General features: G+C 36.7%; 1 protein-coding gene across 1 annotated transcript; it reads right to left on the reverse strand.

Annotated features, from left to right (window-relative positions):
• Positions 1-1,651: 1,651 nt before the first annotated feature.
• Positions 1,652-14,699, reverse strand: LOC122304624. Its single transcript, XM_043116884.1, has 7 exons — positions 14,597-14,699; positions 12,926-14,488; positions 11,879-12,675; positions 10,739-11,009; positions 10,127-10,205; positions 9,464-9,584; positions 1,652-1,789 (listed from the first exon to the last, which is right to left on the reverse strand). The coding sequence occupies exons 1-7, from the start codon at positions 14,697-14,699 to the stop codon at positions 1,652-1,654; spliced, it is 3,072 nt and encodes a 1,023-aa protein (XP_042972818.1).
• Positions 14,700-19,222: the final 4,523 nt, after the last annotated feature.

The following is a 19,222-nucleotide window of genomic DNA, read 5'->3' on the forward strand; positions in this document are numbered from 1 at the left end:
TACCACCACGCATGTGACACCTAACAAGCGATGCCCAGTTCCGCGCCCCGCGCGTGCGTAGCCAAGCATCCTCTAGCCCTCGCCAGCAAAGGGCCACGGAGTCGGTGAGTAGGGCGATGCCCGGTTCCGCGCCCGGCGTGTTCGTAGCCAAGCATCCCCTAGCCCCGCTCCCGTCATCTCTCTCGACAACTCAGGGGACATCACTCAGTTTATTCCGCTCCCGAGTGACCAGAGGAGCTCCACCGAGATAATAACCCATCCCGGCTTGGGCTCGTGATACACACGCACCCGTAAAACCACTCACGCCAATACACAGGCTTTTCACACAAATCCCACAAACACATGTGCATGCACCATGAAATGCCATATCAATGCATAATAAAATAATCCAACAACATAAATCAATAAAACAGACAACTCCGTCCTCCATCCATCCGACCCCCGAAACTCCTCGGACTCAGTCCGGAATCAACAACCAACAACAAATATTTATTGAATGAGCAATATATATTTAAATCTGTAAATAGGGTTTGGAAAATACTTACAGCGCTATACGGTATTTTTAGAAAGCTCGCGGCGTTGCAAACGGCGGAGGAAAAGCAACGTAACAGTGTAATTTACACTGTGTCCGTGGGTAATAAATTACCCATTTTTGAACGGGGACAAACCAGGGCTTAGGATTGATAGGGAATGGTTTAGGGATGATTGTGAAGCTATTGGAAGTGGTGGTTGGCCGTGGGTGGCGGCGAAAACGCCGGAAATAGGCCGGAAAACTCAAATCGGAAAGCAAGCTCGTAGGAGCTGTTCCGGTGGTCGTTGGAGGCCGGAAATAGGTGGGTTAGGACGGCAAGGAGTCGGTGATGAAGTGGTGAAGAAATGGTGGCCGGAGGTGGAGAGACGGCGGCGGATCGGAGTAAAATCCGTGGGGAAAGAAATGGCTCTTCCGGCCAAACGGCCGGCCGGATGGGGGAGATATTTGGTGGGAAGGTGCGCCGGAGGGAGGGGGTTCGAACGAGACCGGCGGCGAGCCAAACGGTGGCCGGACGGCGGCGGTCTGGGCAGAAAATAGTTCCGGCGACAGGGGCAAAAACAGAGCAGGTGCAGCCACTTCCGGCGGCTCTCGAAAGCAAACGGCTGGTCCGATAGCTCTGAAAATTGGTGGGGATGATCTATGGTGGAAGGGGAAGAGAATGGTGGTGACGGTGCATCAAACGGTGGCCGGACGGCGGAGAACCGGCCGGTCAAAGGGGCAGCGACGGGATGGAGAGAAAAAGGGGCTGCTGCGTACGCGGGAGAGGAGGAAGAAGAAAGAAGAAGAAAAAAAAAGAAAAAGAAAGAAAAAGAAGGAAAAGGAAAAAGAAAAAGGAAAAAGAGAAAAGAAAAAGAAAAGATGAGGGAAAAGAAATGAGGTCCAGTCCTCACTCCGGAAACCAAAACTGATCCGCCGAAAACGATTTTAAAAACCGTAAAACGACTAAATAAAATAAACACATCAAATAAATAAAAAACCAATTTAAAACACATTAATTCAAAATAAATAAACTAATATATTAATTAAATTAAAAACAACCCTTCAGTGAAAATACACGTAAAAGCGGGTCATCACATCCTCCCCCCCTTAAAACAAATTTCGTCCTCGAAATTTGCGAGATCAAACCTCAGCACCAAGCAGGATACCATAAACAACTCCGATTATACTTGAGAAAATCATACCATCATCCATTTCCACACAAGAATGAAGAACGCGCTTCCCAAAAATACTCCTATAAGCAACTCCATCATATTCGCACTAATCTCCCAGAAATGCATCACGTCTAGAACTCTTAAAGCGGCCACGTAAACCGAAATCACCATATCCACAAGAACTTCAAAACCGCACCCAAGCAAATTTCAACAATTAGTACTTCTTATTAGAATGAACTGTATTAATCTCAATCAACTCTTATGCTATATTATCGAAACTTTCATTGTATACCATATCTTGGTAATCTAATAGTCACTTCCAAAATAAACCATCAATAATCATCATATGCACAACTAAAATATTACTCTCCAATTACAAGTACCTGCTTGAAATTTCGAGTCGTCACTAATTACCCAAATTCAGCACAAAATTTAAATACCTAATTATCTCCAAAATATCACGCTTCCGTGCACACTCTGATAACTCGCCAAAATGTAAAAAGACTATATCCTCATAAAATAACACCCTTGAGTACAAGCTAACTCTAACACCTGGAAGCAAGAAAATCCTTTACCACACTTTGATAGAAAATAAAATCTCCCAAAATCGTGAATCATCACTCCTATCCCTCAATTATCTCTAGCTACCTTAATCAAATCAAAATCATCCCCTAAATTCTGAATATCGTCTAAATTTAGAGATGACTAAACACACTACGAACCACGATTGAATTCACCATAACCTTAATAAACCCTTCTTATAAACTCACTTACCTACTTCTATTCTCATAACCCTAATATTAGCACGACTATTTCCTTCAATTGCATACAAAATTAAATCTCAAGATAGGCCATGCTATTCAAACCTCCAATCCATCAAAACTATGGCACTACTCTCCTGACTTCTACTGCTTATTACCTTACGTACCTGTTTAGGTTAATCACCGCTGATTCCCAAACTTCCACTTTCAAGATTTTATTATCCACTACACCTGGCGACTCAACAATCTCTCTTCTAGTTAAATAAAATGTATATAATTCTCCCAATTGGACACTCAAAACTCCAAAAGAAAGTATAGTCTCAAAATTTAAATTCCTGTGTGACCTCAAGTCACAATTAATTCTCTAAGATAGTCTCCACAATAAATGCCAACTATCACTCCAATTGGTAACCCACTTCAACTGTACACTCCGATCAACTCACTAAGAACTCGAAGTTAAAATCTATTGAATTTAATACTATCACATCTAATCCATTTTCAGTACTCACCAAAGCCATTTCTCTCAAGCCCAAAAAGAGACTAGGATTTGTACTCTCCGAAATCCATACACCCTCACCACCACTATAAATGGATCTCATGTATCCTTAGCTAAGATCAATAATCATTCTAACGTATAAGTGATCCATCACTTCCATTTCCAACATCCGTACCTTATCCTCAAAATAAACAAAATTTCATTTCCCAAAACTGCATCATCTATTATCCTCAACTCGGTATGAATTAATCCTAAAACTTGTCACTATAACCTCGAGCTATAACAATTATTGCCAACCCACATTCCATTGAGTAACACGCTTCGACTGAACGCCCCAATCGATTTACCACTATCACGTGTCAATCTTATACGTCCTTAGCCGAAACCAATAGTCATTCCAACACACAAATAGTCTACTACCACTATTTCCACCATCTCGACTTATATCCGCAAATCAACATGACTCATTCCTATATCTGCTTAACTTATACCCTTAATATCAGTAAATAGTTATCGCTTAAAGCTTTGTACTGAAAATGACCTTAAACCTGCTAATAATCCGTTCCCAAAAGTTTATAGAACATAAGGTCTCAACTTCAATCGAATTCAATACCAACAATTAAACTATTGCTTCCAAAACCTCAATGGATCTATTTCTTCCGAACCGACAAAAATCATTTCCTAAAATCGATTACTACAACCTCGAGTTAACAATAGTCATTTTCTGAACTAAGTCAATATCTACAATCCTCAAAGAAGTATATGAGCTAAATCATTACCTTCCATTCTCAAAGAAATGTACCCCAGAAAAATTTCATATTATTAACTAAACTCTGATCAACCCCATTTTAATGGTTGCAAACTAATCACTCTCCAGAGTGGAACAAGCTAGCACCCCAAGTCTGTAAAATTAAGAACTCAACTCTTATTATAAATTGGTCCTTCAACTCTGCAATTCTAAAACCTTAAATCAAATAAGAATAATTTCTAAAATTTCTAAGATCAATGAGCTTACACCCCATAATAGAACAATCGGCTCCCAAAACCTTTAAAATCTAATACATTAACGGATAATAAGTCATTTTCTGAAATCCTCGAGATTGATAGCTTTAATCCAAAACATTCACCTTAAAACTTGTAAATTTTTAAAACCCCAATTGCCACCAAATTGTTCATCCGAATAAGCAAAATTTAAAACTTGAAATTTAATTATTTCCCCCAAAGCTTGTCGAACCTAAAACCTTAATTACCAAAATCTTATTTCCTAAAATCTATAAGGCCTCAAACCTTAGATAAAATTTTCTTAAACCAATCCTTAAAGTTCGTTGAACCTACACTCTCCTATTCTATAGCTTCATTACATAATTTCTACAAAACCTAAGACCTCAACCGTCTTAAGCGACTTAAAGCTAACTCCCCTCCTTAGTTGCAACTTACATTCCTACTCCCAAGAAATTGCCTAATCCATGTCGTTCCCTTCTAGCCACAATATTATGAAAGTAACCCACCTTTATAAAAATTCAACCCTACTTCACTAAGTTTTTTTTTTTTTTCAACAACATTCTCAATAGTACCGTCCTCCTGTCATAGCACAATCCTCAATCCCACTTTAACACCGGACAAAACAAAACAAAACAACTTAAAACAAAATAAACAAAACAAATAAACAACATACTTGCAATTTAAATAAAATCAAATCAAGTTAAAGAAAAACAAATAAAACCATCGTAAAACCAAAAACCAAAACCAACATCACACAGCAAGAAACAAAAGAAACCAGCATGCAAAAACATAACCAAATAAATAAAAACAAGCAAACAAGTTCAAACAAATAAAACAAATCAAATAACAACTTTACTTAACATAATTTTTGAAACACAACCTTTAAAAACATTCTGGTACTACCTACGGGACATGTGGTTTTACCCAGAGCCAAACGGCTCTGATACCACCTGTGACGCCCCCAAAATCCCCACGCCCGAACACGGGGAATTCGAGACGTCCGGATGGTGACAACCCGGATCACCATCCTATCGACGGGTGCCAAGTGTGTGCAAAGGCAACAAATGTGCACAAGAAAAACACAGCGGATAACGAAAGTCATATAACTAAGTACCAGAATTTTTCTTAACATAATACAAGCTATTTAAAACGTACATAGATAAAATATTACAAAACACAAATACAGTTTTAAACAAATAAAAAGATAACATCTGCAACCCGGCGGAGCCGCATCCTCGGGCTCAGCCTCCTCCTCTTCATCCTCTAACTCTGCACCAAAAGCTACGGAACCACGAATGGTACCGCAGGTAAGTAAAATCCAAACACTACCAGATAAAAACACATATAACTCAAACAAGATGCATGAATCATGCCCAATGCACAAAGCCCATAAAACACAGTTTTCCACACACTCCAAAAAAAAAACCATTTGGCCCAAAAACACATCCTTTCCGAAAAACACGCCAAAGGTCACATTTGGCCCAATATCTCGCCGGAAGTCCATCCGGCCCAATATCTCGCCAGAAGTCCATCTGGCCCACGCCAAAAGTCCCATTTGGCCTCACAAACCATTATCCAATTTTTAACCGTATGCACCATGACCTCCCCTAGGGGTCATCCGCACACCCTGGCTCCAGTGTCACACCGCAGAGTACCACCACGCATGTGACACCTAACAAGCGATGCCCAGTTCCGCGCCCCGCGCGTGCGTAGCCAAGCATCCTCTAGCCCTCGCCAGCAAAGGGCCACGGAGTCGGTGAGTAGGGCGATGCCCGGTTCCGCGCCCGGCGCGTTCGTAGCCAAGCATCCCCTAGCCCCGCTCCCGTCATCTCTCTCGACAACTCAGGGGACATCACTCAGTTTATTCCGCTCCCGAGTGACCAGAGGAGCTCCACCGAGATAATAACCCATCCCGGCTTGGGCTCGTGATACACACGCACCCGTAAAACCACTCACGCCAATACACAGGCTTTTCACACAAATCCCACAAACACATGTGCATGCACCATGAAATGCCATATCAATGCATAATAAAATAATCCAACAACATAAATCAATAAAACAGACAACTCCGTCCTCCATCCATCCGACCCCCGAAACTCCTCGGACTCAGTCCGGAATCAACAACCAACAACAAATATTTATTGAATGAGCAATATATATTTAAATCTGTAAATAGGGTTTGGAAAATACTTACAGCGCTATACGGTATTTTTAGAAAGCTCGCGGCGTTGCAAACGGCGGAGGAAAAGCAACGTAACAGTGTAATTTACACTGTGTCCGTGGGTAATAAATTACCCATTTTTGAACGGGGACAAACCAGGGCTTAGGATTGATAGGGAATGGTTTAGGGATGATTGTGAAGCTATTGGAAGTGGTGGTTGGCCGTGGGTGGCGGCGAAAACGCCGGAAATAGGCCGGAAAACTCAAATCGGAAAGCAAGCTCGTAGGAGCTGTTCCGGCGGTCGTTGGAGGCCGGAAATAGGTGGGTTAGGACGGCAAGGAGTCGGTGATGAAGTGGTGAAGAAATGGTGGCCGGAGGTGGAGAGACGGCGGCGGATCGGAGTAAAATCCGTGGGGAAAGAAATGGCTCTTCCGGCCAAACGGCCAGCCGGATGGGGGAGATATTTGGTGGGAAGGTGCGCCGGAGGGAGGGGGTTCGAACGAGACCGGCGGCGAGCCAAACGGTGGCCGGACGGCGGCGGTCTGGGCAGAAAACAGTTCCGGCGACAGGGGCAAAAACAGAGCAGGTGCAGCCACTTCCGGCGGCTCTCGAAAGCAAACGGCTGGTCCGATGGCTCTGAAAATTGGTGGGGATGATCTATGGTGGAAGGGGAAGAGAATGGTGGTGACGGTGCATCAAACGGTGGCCGGAAGGCGGAGAACCGGCCGGTCAAAGGGGCAGCGACGGGATGGAGAGAAAAAGGGGCTGCTGCGTACGCGGGAGAGGAGGAAGAAGAAAGAAGAAGAAAAAAAAAGAAAAAGAAAGAAAAAGAAGGAAAAGGAAAAAGAAAAAGGAAAAAGAGAAAAGAAAAATAAAAGATGAGGGAAAAGAAATGAGGTCCAGTCCTCACTCTGGAAACCAAAACTGATCCGCCGAAAACGATTTTAAAAACCGTAAAACGACTAAATAAAATAAACACATCAAATAAATAAAAAACCAATTTAAAACACATTAATTCAAAATAAATAAACTAATATATTAATTAAATTAAAAACAACCCTTCAGTGAAAATACACGTAAAAGCGGGTCATCACAGAAAGAGAAAAAAGAAAAAGAAGAAAAAAGAAAAGAAGGGAAAAAGAAAAAAGAAAAAGAGAAAAAGAAAAAAAGATGTGAAAAGAAATGAGGTCCAGTCCTCACTCCGGGAAAAAGAAACAAACCGCCAAAAAGATTAAAACCACAAAAACAACTAAAAGAAATAAACACAACCTCAAATAAATTAAAATAAATTAAAAACCGACTTTAAAAACGCAATTAAAATAAAATAAAATATCTGATATATTAATTAAAATAAAAACAATTATTTCAGCGAAAATACACTTAAAAGCGGGTCATCACAGGACTAGACCAAACTCCTATATATTTTTAAAAATATTTTTAATAACTTAATATATTATTTTTATATAGTAAATATATAAGTTAATAATGTAATTTTTATCTAATCTATTATCATTGACCATATAAAATATAAAATAATATATGCTATTAATTAATAATAAATCATAAATCATGTGATTATTTATGCCATTATATGTAAATAATTAATAAATCATACATTTATACATACTCTACTATTTACACTTAATTAAAATAATTAGGTAACTTGTTTGAAATACCTAAGTTGTAAACAAGTATGAATAATCTATGTAGAATGAAATTATTTGATATTTATTAACCACATATAAAATGTATGACATTATTAATAATTATGTATACTATAGAGTAAAATCTAAATTAGTAAGTAGTAACTATCAACATCGTAAATATAATTATAATAAAATATTTTTTAATGAGTTAATTACATAATCCACATTAATAGTTCATTTAATTTTAATTTAGTAATTCGATTTTTTTAATTTATATGAAAAGAAAAGAAAAAGATAAAAAATAAAATTGGGCTGGACTGATCGGATGGATAACTATTGGTCCGGTCCAATTCGGCCCCTATGGATGTTCAATCTGGAGAAAATGATGGACCACTAGACAAATCGATCTACACCCCTACCTAATCATTATAATTTTTCAAACTTTTAAACAAAACACAAAAAATAATATAACTTTTTTAAATTTTAAAATAAAAAAGTATTTATAAGATTTTTATGTAAATTTTTTCCCTCACTTTTTAAAATAAAATAAAATATCTTAACTCAAATAATTTTACTACCATCTACAAAATTATTATTTCATCTCATTTTCCAAGCATCTTCTAAAACTTTTTCCTTCATCTAACACAAAATTTTTTTGAGGGATGAAGGAAGAAGGAGAAGGATTTGGTGGAGATGAGTTTGAAAGACATAGGACTTGCAGAGAAGAGTGTGTTAAGTATTTTAATTAGGGGGAGTTCGGTCTGGTCTGGTTCGGTTCGGTTTCGGGAAGTTTTGTGGATCGGACTGGACTTATTCGGTCCAGATTTTTCCTACCCTAGACCCAACCAAACTCCCTAAGTACCGGACCAGTCCAATCCCATTCAGGACGGTCCTGTCCAGTCGGTCCATTCGGTCCACCCCATACTTTTTTTTAAGGGTATTTTGTTTAACACTTATATAATTGTATTGTGATATATTTAATATATATATATATATATAGTATACTATTATATATATTAGTAATACGCTAATACTATTAGTTTATTAGTATATCGTAAATTAGTAATAGTTATTAACTTATTTACTATAACTAATAATACACTAGCACTAATATTATAACTATATATAATAATAGTAATATTATATGTAATATACTAGTTTTACTATATCTCTTCAAACTCCATATATTGATTAATACTCTATGTAATACAATATTAAATAATAATAATACTTTTATTACTTATACTCTATGTAGTTATAATGATTTAATACTAACACTAGTCAAGGTGCAATGTGCGATGAACATTTGCTTCGTTGCATTGTTTGGTTAATTTACCGGAATTTGTCAGCAAAAATATTACACAGATATACACAACAAAATAAGTTATAAATTTGTTTTTTCCTTTTGCTGTCATTCTAACTTAGGACCATATTGGACATGACTGATTGAAATAACATTGAAGTTTTTGTGTCTTTGTTGGTTGAATATTTCTGAGTCTACAGCAAGTTGAATCACCCATTGGTTTTCTGAAGCTTCTGATGCCATTTTTTTCTATAAATAGTAAATGTTCCTGCATATTAAAACAATATTATTTGTTATTGTTATATATAGTTGAATTATTTTAGGTATAATAAAGCATATATTTTAAAGGAGAATTAATTTTTTTTTTTTTGTTCAAAATGAAAATATAGTAAAAATAAAAAAAGTTACCTCTTCAATAGGATTCATGAAATCGATGGCTGAATGACCTAATGCTTCTTCTGCAAGTTCACTAAACACAACAGCTGCTAATTTTTCTGTCCCATCGTCAACTTCAACATATGCTCGACAACTATAAATAATCAGAGTATTGTTTTTTGTAAGTATTGATAAAATTAATATATGAGAAAATTTTGAAATGAATTGTAAATTGTTGAAATGTAAAGAATGTGTACCGTAGTTCAGCAATACTTTGATGTTTACAATGATAACAAAGGAAGCTTTCATTTTGGTTATGGTCAGCTCCTTTGTTACAATTGGTGCATGACATATAGAAGAAGATTTGGCGCAAATTTATGATATTTATCTTTCCTTTGATCCAGAATTTTGCTTTCTATATGATACTAAAACCAATATTCTATATGATAAAAAAGAATATAAATTTAAAGATAATGTTAGGAAAAGTTATTTACCTCTATTGGTTGTAAACTTTTTAGTAATGTCGCAATTTTTCAACCGAGGATAAAGGTACAGGTGGATATTTTAATGATTTTGCAATTATACTTTCAAGTCTTGAATCATTAATTGCAACCCTTAAGAAAGGAAAAAAATTATGGTTGGAATGTTTAGAATAGAGATGTATGAATGAAAAATTTTGTAATTAATATGAATTACCATCTTTGTAGCGGTTTTGCCTCAGGAATAATAGGATTGATTGTAAATGCACTTGTTGGTCGAGATGAAAGAGATATTCCTGTTTCATCAACATAGATAATTATTAATTAAAAAATATAAGATTTAAAACAATAAATAAAAATTTGAATTATTAAAATTACCATTGTTATTAATTAAAAAATATAAGATTTAAAACAATAAATAAGAATTTGAATTATTAAAATTACCATTGTAAGAACGAACTCTTAGCTTTGTTGCAAGTATAATTGGTTTTGTTTTGATTATATCTTAAATTTTTAGGCATTCATCTTGAACTAAACGACCTCATATAGTCAATGAGATAGAATTAAAGTTATGACATAAAAAGGAAGAAAATCAGTAAAAAAATTTATAAAATAAAGATTATAAAGTAATTATAAAAGATTAAATATGAAAATGATTTTTTACCTTTGATCTATGACATAGATTTCTTCAAGAGTAGCTGGTCCATTTGTTAATATTATCTCTTTAGGGGGTTTGATATGAAGGGTAATTGCTAAGAGGTCTGATTAAGAACATTTAAATTATTAGTTATTGATGAAAAAAAGATTTTAAAATAAAATAATAAATTACTTATTTCTGCAATTGAATCTTTATAAGCATCTAACTCATCAATGGGAATCAGATTGTACTTTGGCATTTCAACCTGTTTTTCAGTTTCTGGTATTTCTTCAATGATTGTTTTTGTGTTTATAACCCATTGATATTGATGTGAGTCCATTCTATATTTAAGATCCAATGGCTTGACATATGCATTAATAATATAGTAAGATTGAAAGATATGTAAAGTGTCTTCTCTTGAATCAATATCATTTCCAAATATTGTTGCTGGCAGACGATTTCTCTGTGCCATATAAAAAAGTGTAAGTTGTTAGTATTTATAATAAGCAAGAAATTTGTTTTTAAAAAAGAGTAAGAAAAAAATTTATAATGAAATATAATAATATAGAAAGTGTAAGAAATGGTATATAGAATATATATATATATATATATGTATATTTTTTACAACAAATGGTAAATAGATAAAAAAGTATTGTACCTGTTCATCAACCAACATTAAATTTTAGTATTTTACTGATGAGTGTTGGCCAATTCGTTTGGGAGATTTTTCAAGTACAAGCATTTTAATTTTCCAGTCCTCTGTCTTTGAAGTAATATCTTTGATCGATGTATAAGTGGTTCGCATTTTGAAAGCTGATAAATTAGAAATAAATGAAGTCTATAAGTATAAAAAAAAAAGAAATGTAATTAAGTAAAGCATGGAATAAAAAGTAAAAAAAAAAAAATTTGATATGTATTAATTACTTAATAACAATAGATTAGAAAAATATTGAAAATATAAAATTGAAATTGTAAGAATTATCTAATTTATTTATAGCAGTTAAAATTAAATTTTAAAATTTTATTTTGTTGCCTGTGTAATATCAAACAGAGGAGGCCAATGTTAATACTTCTGTGTAGACAATATTTTTTGTGCAGTTTTTTTTTTGGTTCATCAGTTGAGATTGGTCGTATTAAAATCTTGACCGCAGAAATAATCTTAACTCTTGATAAAGCTACATATAATTATCCATGTGAAAAGACTGGATGAGGCAAGTATATTCCAACAAAATCCAATGTTTGTCCTTATTTTTTTTTTTTTTGGAAAAATACCTCTGTATTTCATTCTAATTGTCAAGTAATACAACTTTGATCACTTTCCAGACTTCTTACAACAAAATCTGGTACATCTTCTATCCAAACTGTCCTTTCTAACAAATCTAAAGCTGACTTTGCTAAGGTATGGGCAACTGTGTTTTTTTCTCTATATGCAAATTGAATTTTCCAGTGTGGTCTATTTTGAAAGAAAAACTTTACATCATGAATTAAAGAACTAAAACCTGAATGTTCCTCTTCAATATTCTGCACAGCTTCTATGACAACTCTTGCATCTCCTTCGAAAATAGCCTTGTGTATGTTCAGTTCACTGCACAGCTCTACTGCCATCCTCAAAACAAAACATTCTGCAACCACTGGGCTATCAACATTGGCCTTTTGATCACAAACAGCAACTAAAGCTTCACCCTGCTCATCTCTAATTATAATCCCTGCCCCCATCCTTCTCTCTTTCAAGTTTAGTGAAGCATCCCAGTTCACCTTTACCCACCCATCCTCTGGTTTCTCCCATCTCATGCCTCTTCTCACACTGCTGCTCTGCCCTTTAGCCACTGGTTTTGTAAGCGACTGAGCTGTGTTGTAGTCAAGTAAGCTTTCTATAGTTGTCTTCACCAATGTCTTGGGACATCCTAGCTTTTTTTCAAAAACAAAATCATTCCTGCGAAGCCAAACCCTTCTGAGCAACACAGCCATTTCTTCTATCTTCTTCATGCTCAGCTTATCCATTATCTTTTCCCAAAACACCATGAATTCCTCCTCTATTTGTCCCCATTTCTGCACATATCCTTCTGCCACAGCCCATATGTCATTGGCTGCTGGACAAACCCATAATGCATGCATAATGGTTTCAGTTTCTGCATTACAGATTGGACAGCTTGTAGTCTCAACTACTTTCCTTTTAAATAAGTTCTCCTTTGTAGGTAGTAGATTGTTTCCAACTTTCCACAAGAACAATTTAGTTACACTTGGAACTTCAAGATTCCAAATATATCTCCATCTCTCATCCATAGCAGCCCCCCCCCCCCCCCCCCCCGGAGCAATCTCCTCTTATATTTTTAAGCCTTTCTAGTTGCAGAAAATAGGCACTGCTTACTGAGAAGGTACCCTTCTTGGATGGCCGCCAAAACAGCTTATCTTGGGCCTGGTTTCTACTTAGAGGAATACTTAGGATCTTAATCACCTCATCTTCTGAGAAAATAGCTCGGATCCTTTCTTCAATCCACTCCCCCTTCTGCTTATCAATGAGCTGTTCCACTTTGGCATCTTCTTGCAGAATAGAGACAGGTGATTGTACTGAAAAAGAAGAAGGAGAAGACAGCCATTTTGAACCCCATATTTTGATCTTGCTTCCATCTCCTACTCTCCATCTTAACCCATCCTTTACTAGCTCCCTTGCAGATAAAATACTCTCCCATATCAGAGAGGGCAAAGAACTCAATTTTGCTTCTAAGAAGTCTGAATGCCTATAATACTTCTCTTTAAAAATAATGGCAGCCACGGACTTAGAACCTTTGAGCAATCTCCAACCCTGTTTTGCTAAGAGAGCCATGTTAAAGCTTTCCAAGTCCCTAAAGCCTAAACCCCCCTGCCCTTTATGTGTACCCATTTTCTCCCATTTTTTCCATATAATGCCCTTTCCTTCCTGCTGTTTACCCCACCAAAATCTCGAATAAAGCCCATTTATCTCTTGACACAGCCTCTTGGGAAGCTTAAAAACAGACATTGTGTAGGTTGGTATGGCTTGTAGCACGACCTTGATCATAATCTCTTTACCAGCTTGTGATAAGAAGGTGTTTTTCCAGCTTGTGATTTTCTGCCATATTCTCCCCTTCAGACTTCTAAAAGAATTGAACTTGGATCTTCCAACAAAGGCAGGAAGACTTAGGTACCTCTCGTAATTGCCACAGGCTATTGAGTTACTAGCCTCCATAATCAATCCCCTATCACCTTCCCTTGTATTACTGCTGAAAAAGACTGAGGTCTTCTCCTTGTTCAGAAACTGCCCTGAAGCCTTCTCATAGGTACTAAGCACCTCTTGAATCCTATTCCATTCTTCTATTTTGGCCTTACCAAAGAGGATACAGTCATCTGCAAAAAGCAGATGATTAATGCTAGTTCCTCCCTTTGCCACTTGTACTCCTCTTGTAAACTTTTGAGCTTCATAGAAATTCAACAAAGAACTCAAACCTTCAGCACACATTATGAATAGGTAAGGCGACAAGGGGTCACCCTGTCTCAAACCCCTCTTAGGCCAGAACTTCTTCCCTGGGATCCCATTAACCAGGACAGAATATGAGACAGACTTCACACATTTCATGATTAGCTTCACCCATTTCTCATTGAACCCCAGTTTTTTCATCACTACTTCCAAAAAATCCCACTCCACACGATCGTAGGCCTTGGACATATCTAGTTTTATAGCCATGCTTCCCACCTTTCCCCTTTTCCTAGTTTTCATGGAATGGAGCAATTCAAAAGCCACCATTATATTGTCAGAGATCAGTCTACTAGGCAAAAAGGCACTTTGTGTTGGGGATATGATGCTGGCCAGGATCTTTTTGAGTCTGTTTGAGATGGCTTTGGACACTATTTTGTACAAAACGTTGCATAGACTTATAGGTCTATACTCATTAACTTTCTTTGGTTCTTTACCCTTGGGGATTAAGGCTATGAAAGTGTAATTCAGTGCAGGTTCCAAAGGACAACCATTTAAAACTGAGAGTGCAGCTTTACAAACCTCATCTGCTACCACCCCTCAATGGTTTTGGAAAAAACATGGTCCAAACCCATCTGGTCCCGGGGCTTTAAGGGGAGCCATTTGTTTCAAAGCTTCCTCCACCTCCACCGTAGAGAAGGCCCTGCTCAGAAACTCATTCATCTCTACACTGACTTTTCTCTCCATTCCAACCAAACACTGCTCGAAATCCTCATTTTTTGGGTTTGTAGACTAAAAAAGATTCTCAAAGTAAGCTGTAAAAGACTCTTCAACCTCCTTCTGACCCTCAGCCCTTTTACCATTCATATCTTCAACTTCTCTAATAAAATTTTTCCTTCTTCTTTGATTAGTACAAGCATGGAAATATTTTGAATTCCTATCTCCATGCTTATACCAATTACATTTGGCTCTTTGTTTCCATTTAATATTATCCATTTCAAGTAAAAGGTTCAGTTCTTCTTTCAATCTCCTTATTTCTTGAATGTTACCACTATTTTCTTCTGCTTGTAACTTTTGTAACTTCTCAGTCTTTTCTTTTATTTCTTTTTCACCTCCCACTCTCCTTTTCTGACTCCATCTTTGTAAAGCAGCCCCACTCCTCTGAAGTAACACAGAAACTGAGCTGGTCTGTTTGTCCTTCCAAGCCCCCTTCAAGACCTCTTCACATTCCTCCTCCAATGCCCAACTCGCCTCATATTTAAAACCCTTTTGCCTATGCCAATATCTATCTTTCTTTTTTAAGGCATGTACTAGTATAGGTTTGTGATCTGAAGTGCTTGTCACCATAACTTCCACCCATGTTTCTTTGTGTAACTGCATCCACTCATGAGAGGCCACAGCTCTATCTAACCTTTCTTTAGTAAAAGTGTCATCCCCATGTGAATTACTCCAAGTATATTTGTCCCCTTTCCATCCAAGATCAAAGAGGTTGCGTTTATTCATGACCTCCCTAAACAGCTCCATTTGGCCTTCTGGTCTTGCTTTGTGACTGGTGCAAAACTGCAAGTGCACAGTATCGTAGTTTTATAGTAAAGTAATAAGAAGAGTATTGTCCTTAGGGATTGGTACCTTACTCTTGCCAAATACCAAAATTATACTAATCTCAATTTTATCTAGAGGAATCGCTAAGGTTTTTGTAGTTGCAATTAAAACTAGATCAACTCAAAGAGAAATAAGCAAAGAAAATAAAACTGACTTTCAAAGATCAAATTCAATAGGGAAGAAAACTTCTAGGAAATCGATTTCACCTAATTCTTCACTATGCTTTTCTCATCCAGCTAATTTAACTTAAACCTCTTTTGTCTATTAGCAATTTTCTAATTCATCCAAAAGCCTCTTTCGATAGTCAATTGGAATTTACTCTTGGTTATCAATTCACACAAGAATATGCAAATTCAATAATCAATAATGCAATGAGATCAATGATTTAATGCCTACATAGGTTCATACAAGTCTTTCGATCTCTATACTTACCTATGCTGAAATATCCAAGATCTACCCTATGATTCCCTCTTTCGATAGCAAATCACAAGATTACTTATCATCTAATCAATGGCCAGTTAATTAGAAGCAATAAATTCAGGATAAATCAGATAAACAAAGAGAGAATTGCATTAAATTAGCATAGACAATCAAGCATAGTTCGGAAATAGGTTACATCGGTTTCCTAGAATGAAGAAAATTTAGCTCATGCTAGAAATGGAATTCAACATAAACGAATTCACCATAATTGTTCTGAGAAGACGGGAAGAAGAAAATAAACACTGAAACAATCCTCCTTGCAGCCTCAACTCGTCGTCAAAAGCTCAGGGGAACGATTCAACGCTTTTCTCTCTTCCGTGCTCGTGTATGATTCCAACATACGTGCAATAATTGGAATCTCGTCTCCAAAACAAATGAATTGAATCCTTCTAGCTGTGTTTTTCTGTCCCAAAGAGTGTTCTCCAGTCCAAAACTCGCGGCTCTAGAGTGAAAAGTGGCTTTTATATGGTCCCACGGCGGAAAACATAAAATCTGTCAAAATACGATGTTCGCTCGAGCGGGGTGTCGAGCGTTCGACTCTGCCTGATTTCGCTCGAGCGTCCTATCGAGCGCACATCGAGCGTTCGACTCTGCCTGATTTCGCTCGAGCGGCCAATGTCTCTGCTCGAGCGATCTTCATTTTTCAGCAACCCGCTCGAGCTCCCTGTCAAGCGGCAGTCGAGCGTTTGAATCTGCTTGAATTCCCTCGAGCGGCCAAAAGCCTCCGCTCGAGCGAACTTGTAAAATCTGCAATATGAAATTTTGCAAGTCATCAAATACCCCCAAACTTACAACTTTGTTTGTCCTCAAACAAAAAGAAAAACAAATGATAGTTTAGGCAATATCAACTCGACCCCAAAGAGAAGTATCATCACTCACCAAGTTTTTATGAATTTAGATTTCATCTTTAGTATCTTACTCTTTTAACATCAAAGATAGCAAGAAAATCAATCAAAAATTTTGCAATTTGTCAAGCAAGAGTTAGGCATTTACTTCAACCTAAAGCTAAGACCTTGAGTGTGTGTGTGATATAGTCAATTTAACCTCAAACCACCTGCAAACTCAGATAAAAGTAGAACAACCAAAATCAGAAGAATTCTCTTAAAACTTAACCCCATAAGTCCAATTTTCAGAAATCCTCTCCACTAATGTAGTCAACACCAAAATCAAAGATCAAAAGGTCTTTATTAAGGTTGTAATGATAGGCCACAGGGTGAGGGTTAAGAAAGAACTGGATATGGGAAATTAAATCAAACTGGAAAAATACTTAGTGAAAAGAACATTAAAAGAGAAATTCACATGATTCAAATCATAGCTCTTTCTTGGCAATATGCTCATACTTGTAGCATTATTATTGCTGTAATCACTGATGTAATACCAACACTTCCCTTAACAAAATTTGAGGTAATTCACTTTCCGCTTGACGACTTCCTTTTCTTTTTCTTTTTTCTTTTTTTTTCTTTTTTTTTTTTCTTTTAATCACTTCCTTTCTTCTTCTTCTTTTTCTTTGATCAAACAGAGCAAACATAATACGTTTCATCATGAAACCAATTTTCTCTTTTAAATGTAACTCTCCACCAAAGTATTTTCTCAAACTATCAACGGTAGATTCATTGTTTTTCAGGCTTAGAGCGGGCATGGTTTATGTAGTTTAAAGAATCAATAAAGGCTCATGAAGGCTCAAGGGGGTTGACTATGAAAACACACCATGTAATGATGGCATGACATTTAGGGCGGCTGGGAAACCTTTTTGGTTATGCCAAAGAAATGCCTAGATCATTTCTCTAATATTTGGTCTCAACTAGGATTTCGCCTCAAGGACCCATCAACGGATTCTAGAGCAAAGCAAAATCGAACCTCCTTCTTTCAATTAATTCAACTTCTTCTCTTCATAAGTAAAATCGAATAAGAGAAAAACGACTATGTGTTCAATTGTGTTCAAGGTCAAAGATTTAAACCAAAGTACCCACAAAACTTCACTTGAGATAAAAGAAATTTTTGAAAATTTTTCTCAAAACCATCTTCAATCACAAATTTCAGAGTCATAGAGAATTCAATCTTACTCCAATGCATGCTTGGCAAGAGACTCAAACAACCCATCAACAACCCAAGACTTAGAAAACAAGAGGATCAAATGATTATAGTAGTTTACACCCCCAAACTTAAACTAAACAATGTCCTCATTGTGATGCAAAAGTAAAAATGATTGAAGAAATAAAGGAACTTCCCTGGTTTCATGGTGAACCTTCCGAGGTTTTAAAATTTTCCAGCTCTTTATTCTTGCTAAATAAACCTGCATAAAAAACCAATTTATTAAAACTTAAATAAATAAAGATAATAAAATAAATGAAAGAAATAAAGATAGATCTATGGGTTGCCTCCCATAAGCGCTTGTTTTAAAGTCTACAGCCAGACTTTTCAATGATCATCAATTAGGATCTCCAAGAGGAATAAATGCATAGTTCCTCTCCATTTGCTCTCCATAGTAGTGCTTCAATCTTTGACCATTAACTCTGAAAATATTCCCAGTCTTGTCCTTCAAATCTACTGCTTCAAAAGAGGAAACTTCATGAATTGTATAAGGACCCGTCCATCTTGATTTCAACTTTCCCGGAAAGAGTTTGAGTCGTGAATTGAAGAGTAAAACTTGTTGTCCTGGAGCAAACTCTCGCCTAAGAATCTGTTTGTCATGCCACTTCTTCGTCCTTTCTTTATAGATCTTTGCATTTTCATATGCATCATTCCGGAACTCTTCCATCTCATTCAATTGAAGAAGTCGCTTTTCACCTGCTGCCTTCAAATCAAAGTTAAACTTTTTCACAGCCGAATAAGCTCTATGCTCCAACTCTACAGGAAGATGACATACCTTTCCAAACACTAATCGGTATGGAGACATCCCGATAGGTGTTTTAAAGGCTGTACGGTATGCCCACAAAGCATCATCAAGCTTCTTCGCCCAATCCTTTCTATTGATTTTGACCGTCTTCTGAAGGATGTTCTTGATCTCTCTATTTGAAATTTCAGCTTGACCATTAGTTTGAGGATGGTAAGCAAGTGCTATCTTGTGCTTCACACCATATTTAGAAAGAAGATTCTCAAATAACTTGTTGCAAAAGTGAGTCCCTTCATCACTAATAATAGCTCGTGGAGTGCCAAATCTTGTG

This window comes from Carya illinoinensis, chromosome 3, assembly GCF_018687715.1.
Source record: "Carya illinoinensis cultivar Pawnee chromosome 3, C.illinoinensisPawnee_v1, whole genome shotgun sequence".
NCBI lineage: Eukaryota > Viridiplantae > Streptophyta > Magnoliopsida > Fagales > Juglandaceae > Carya > Carya illinoinensis.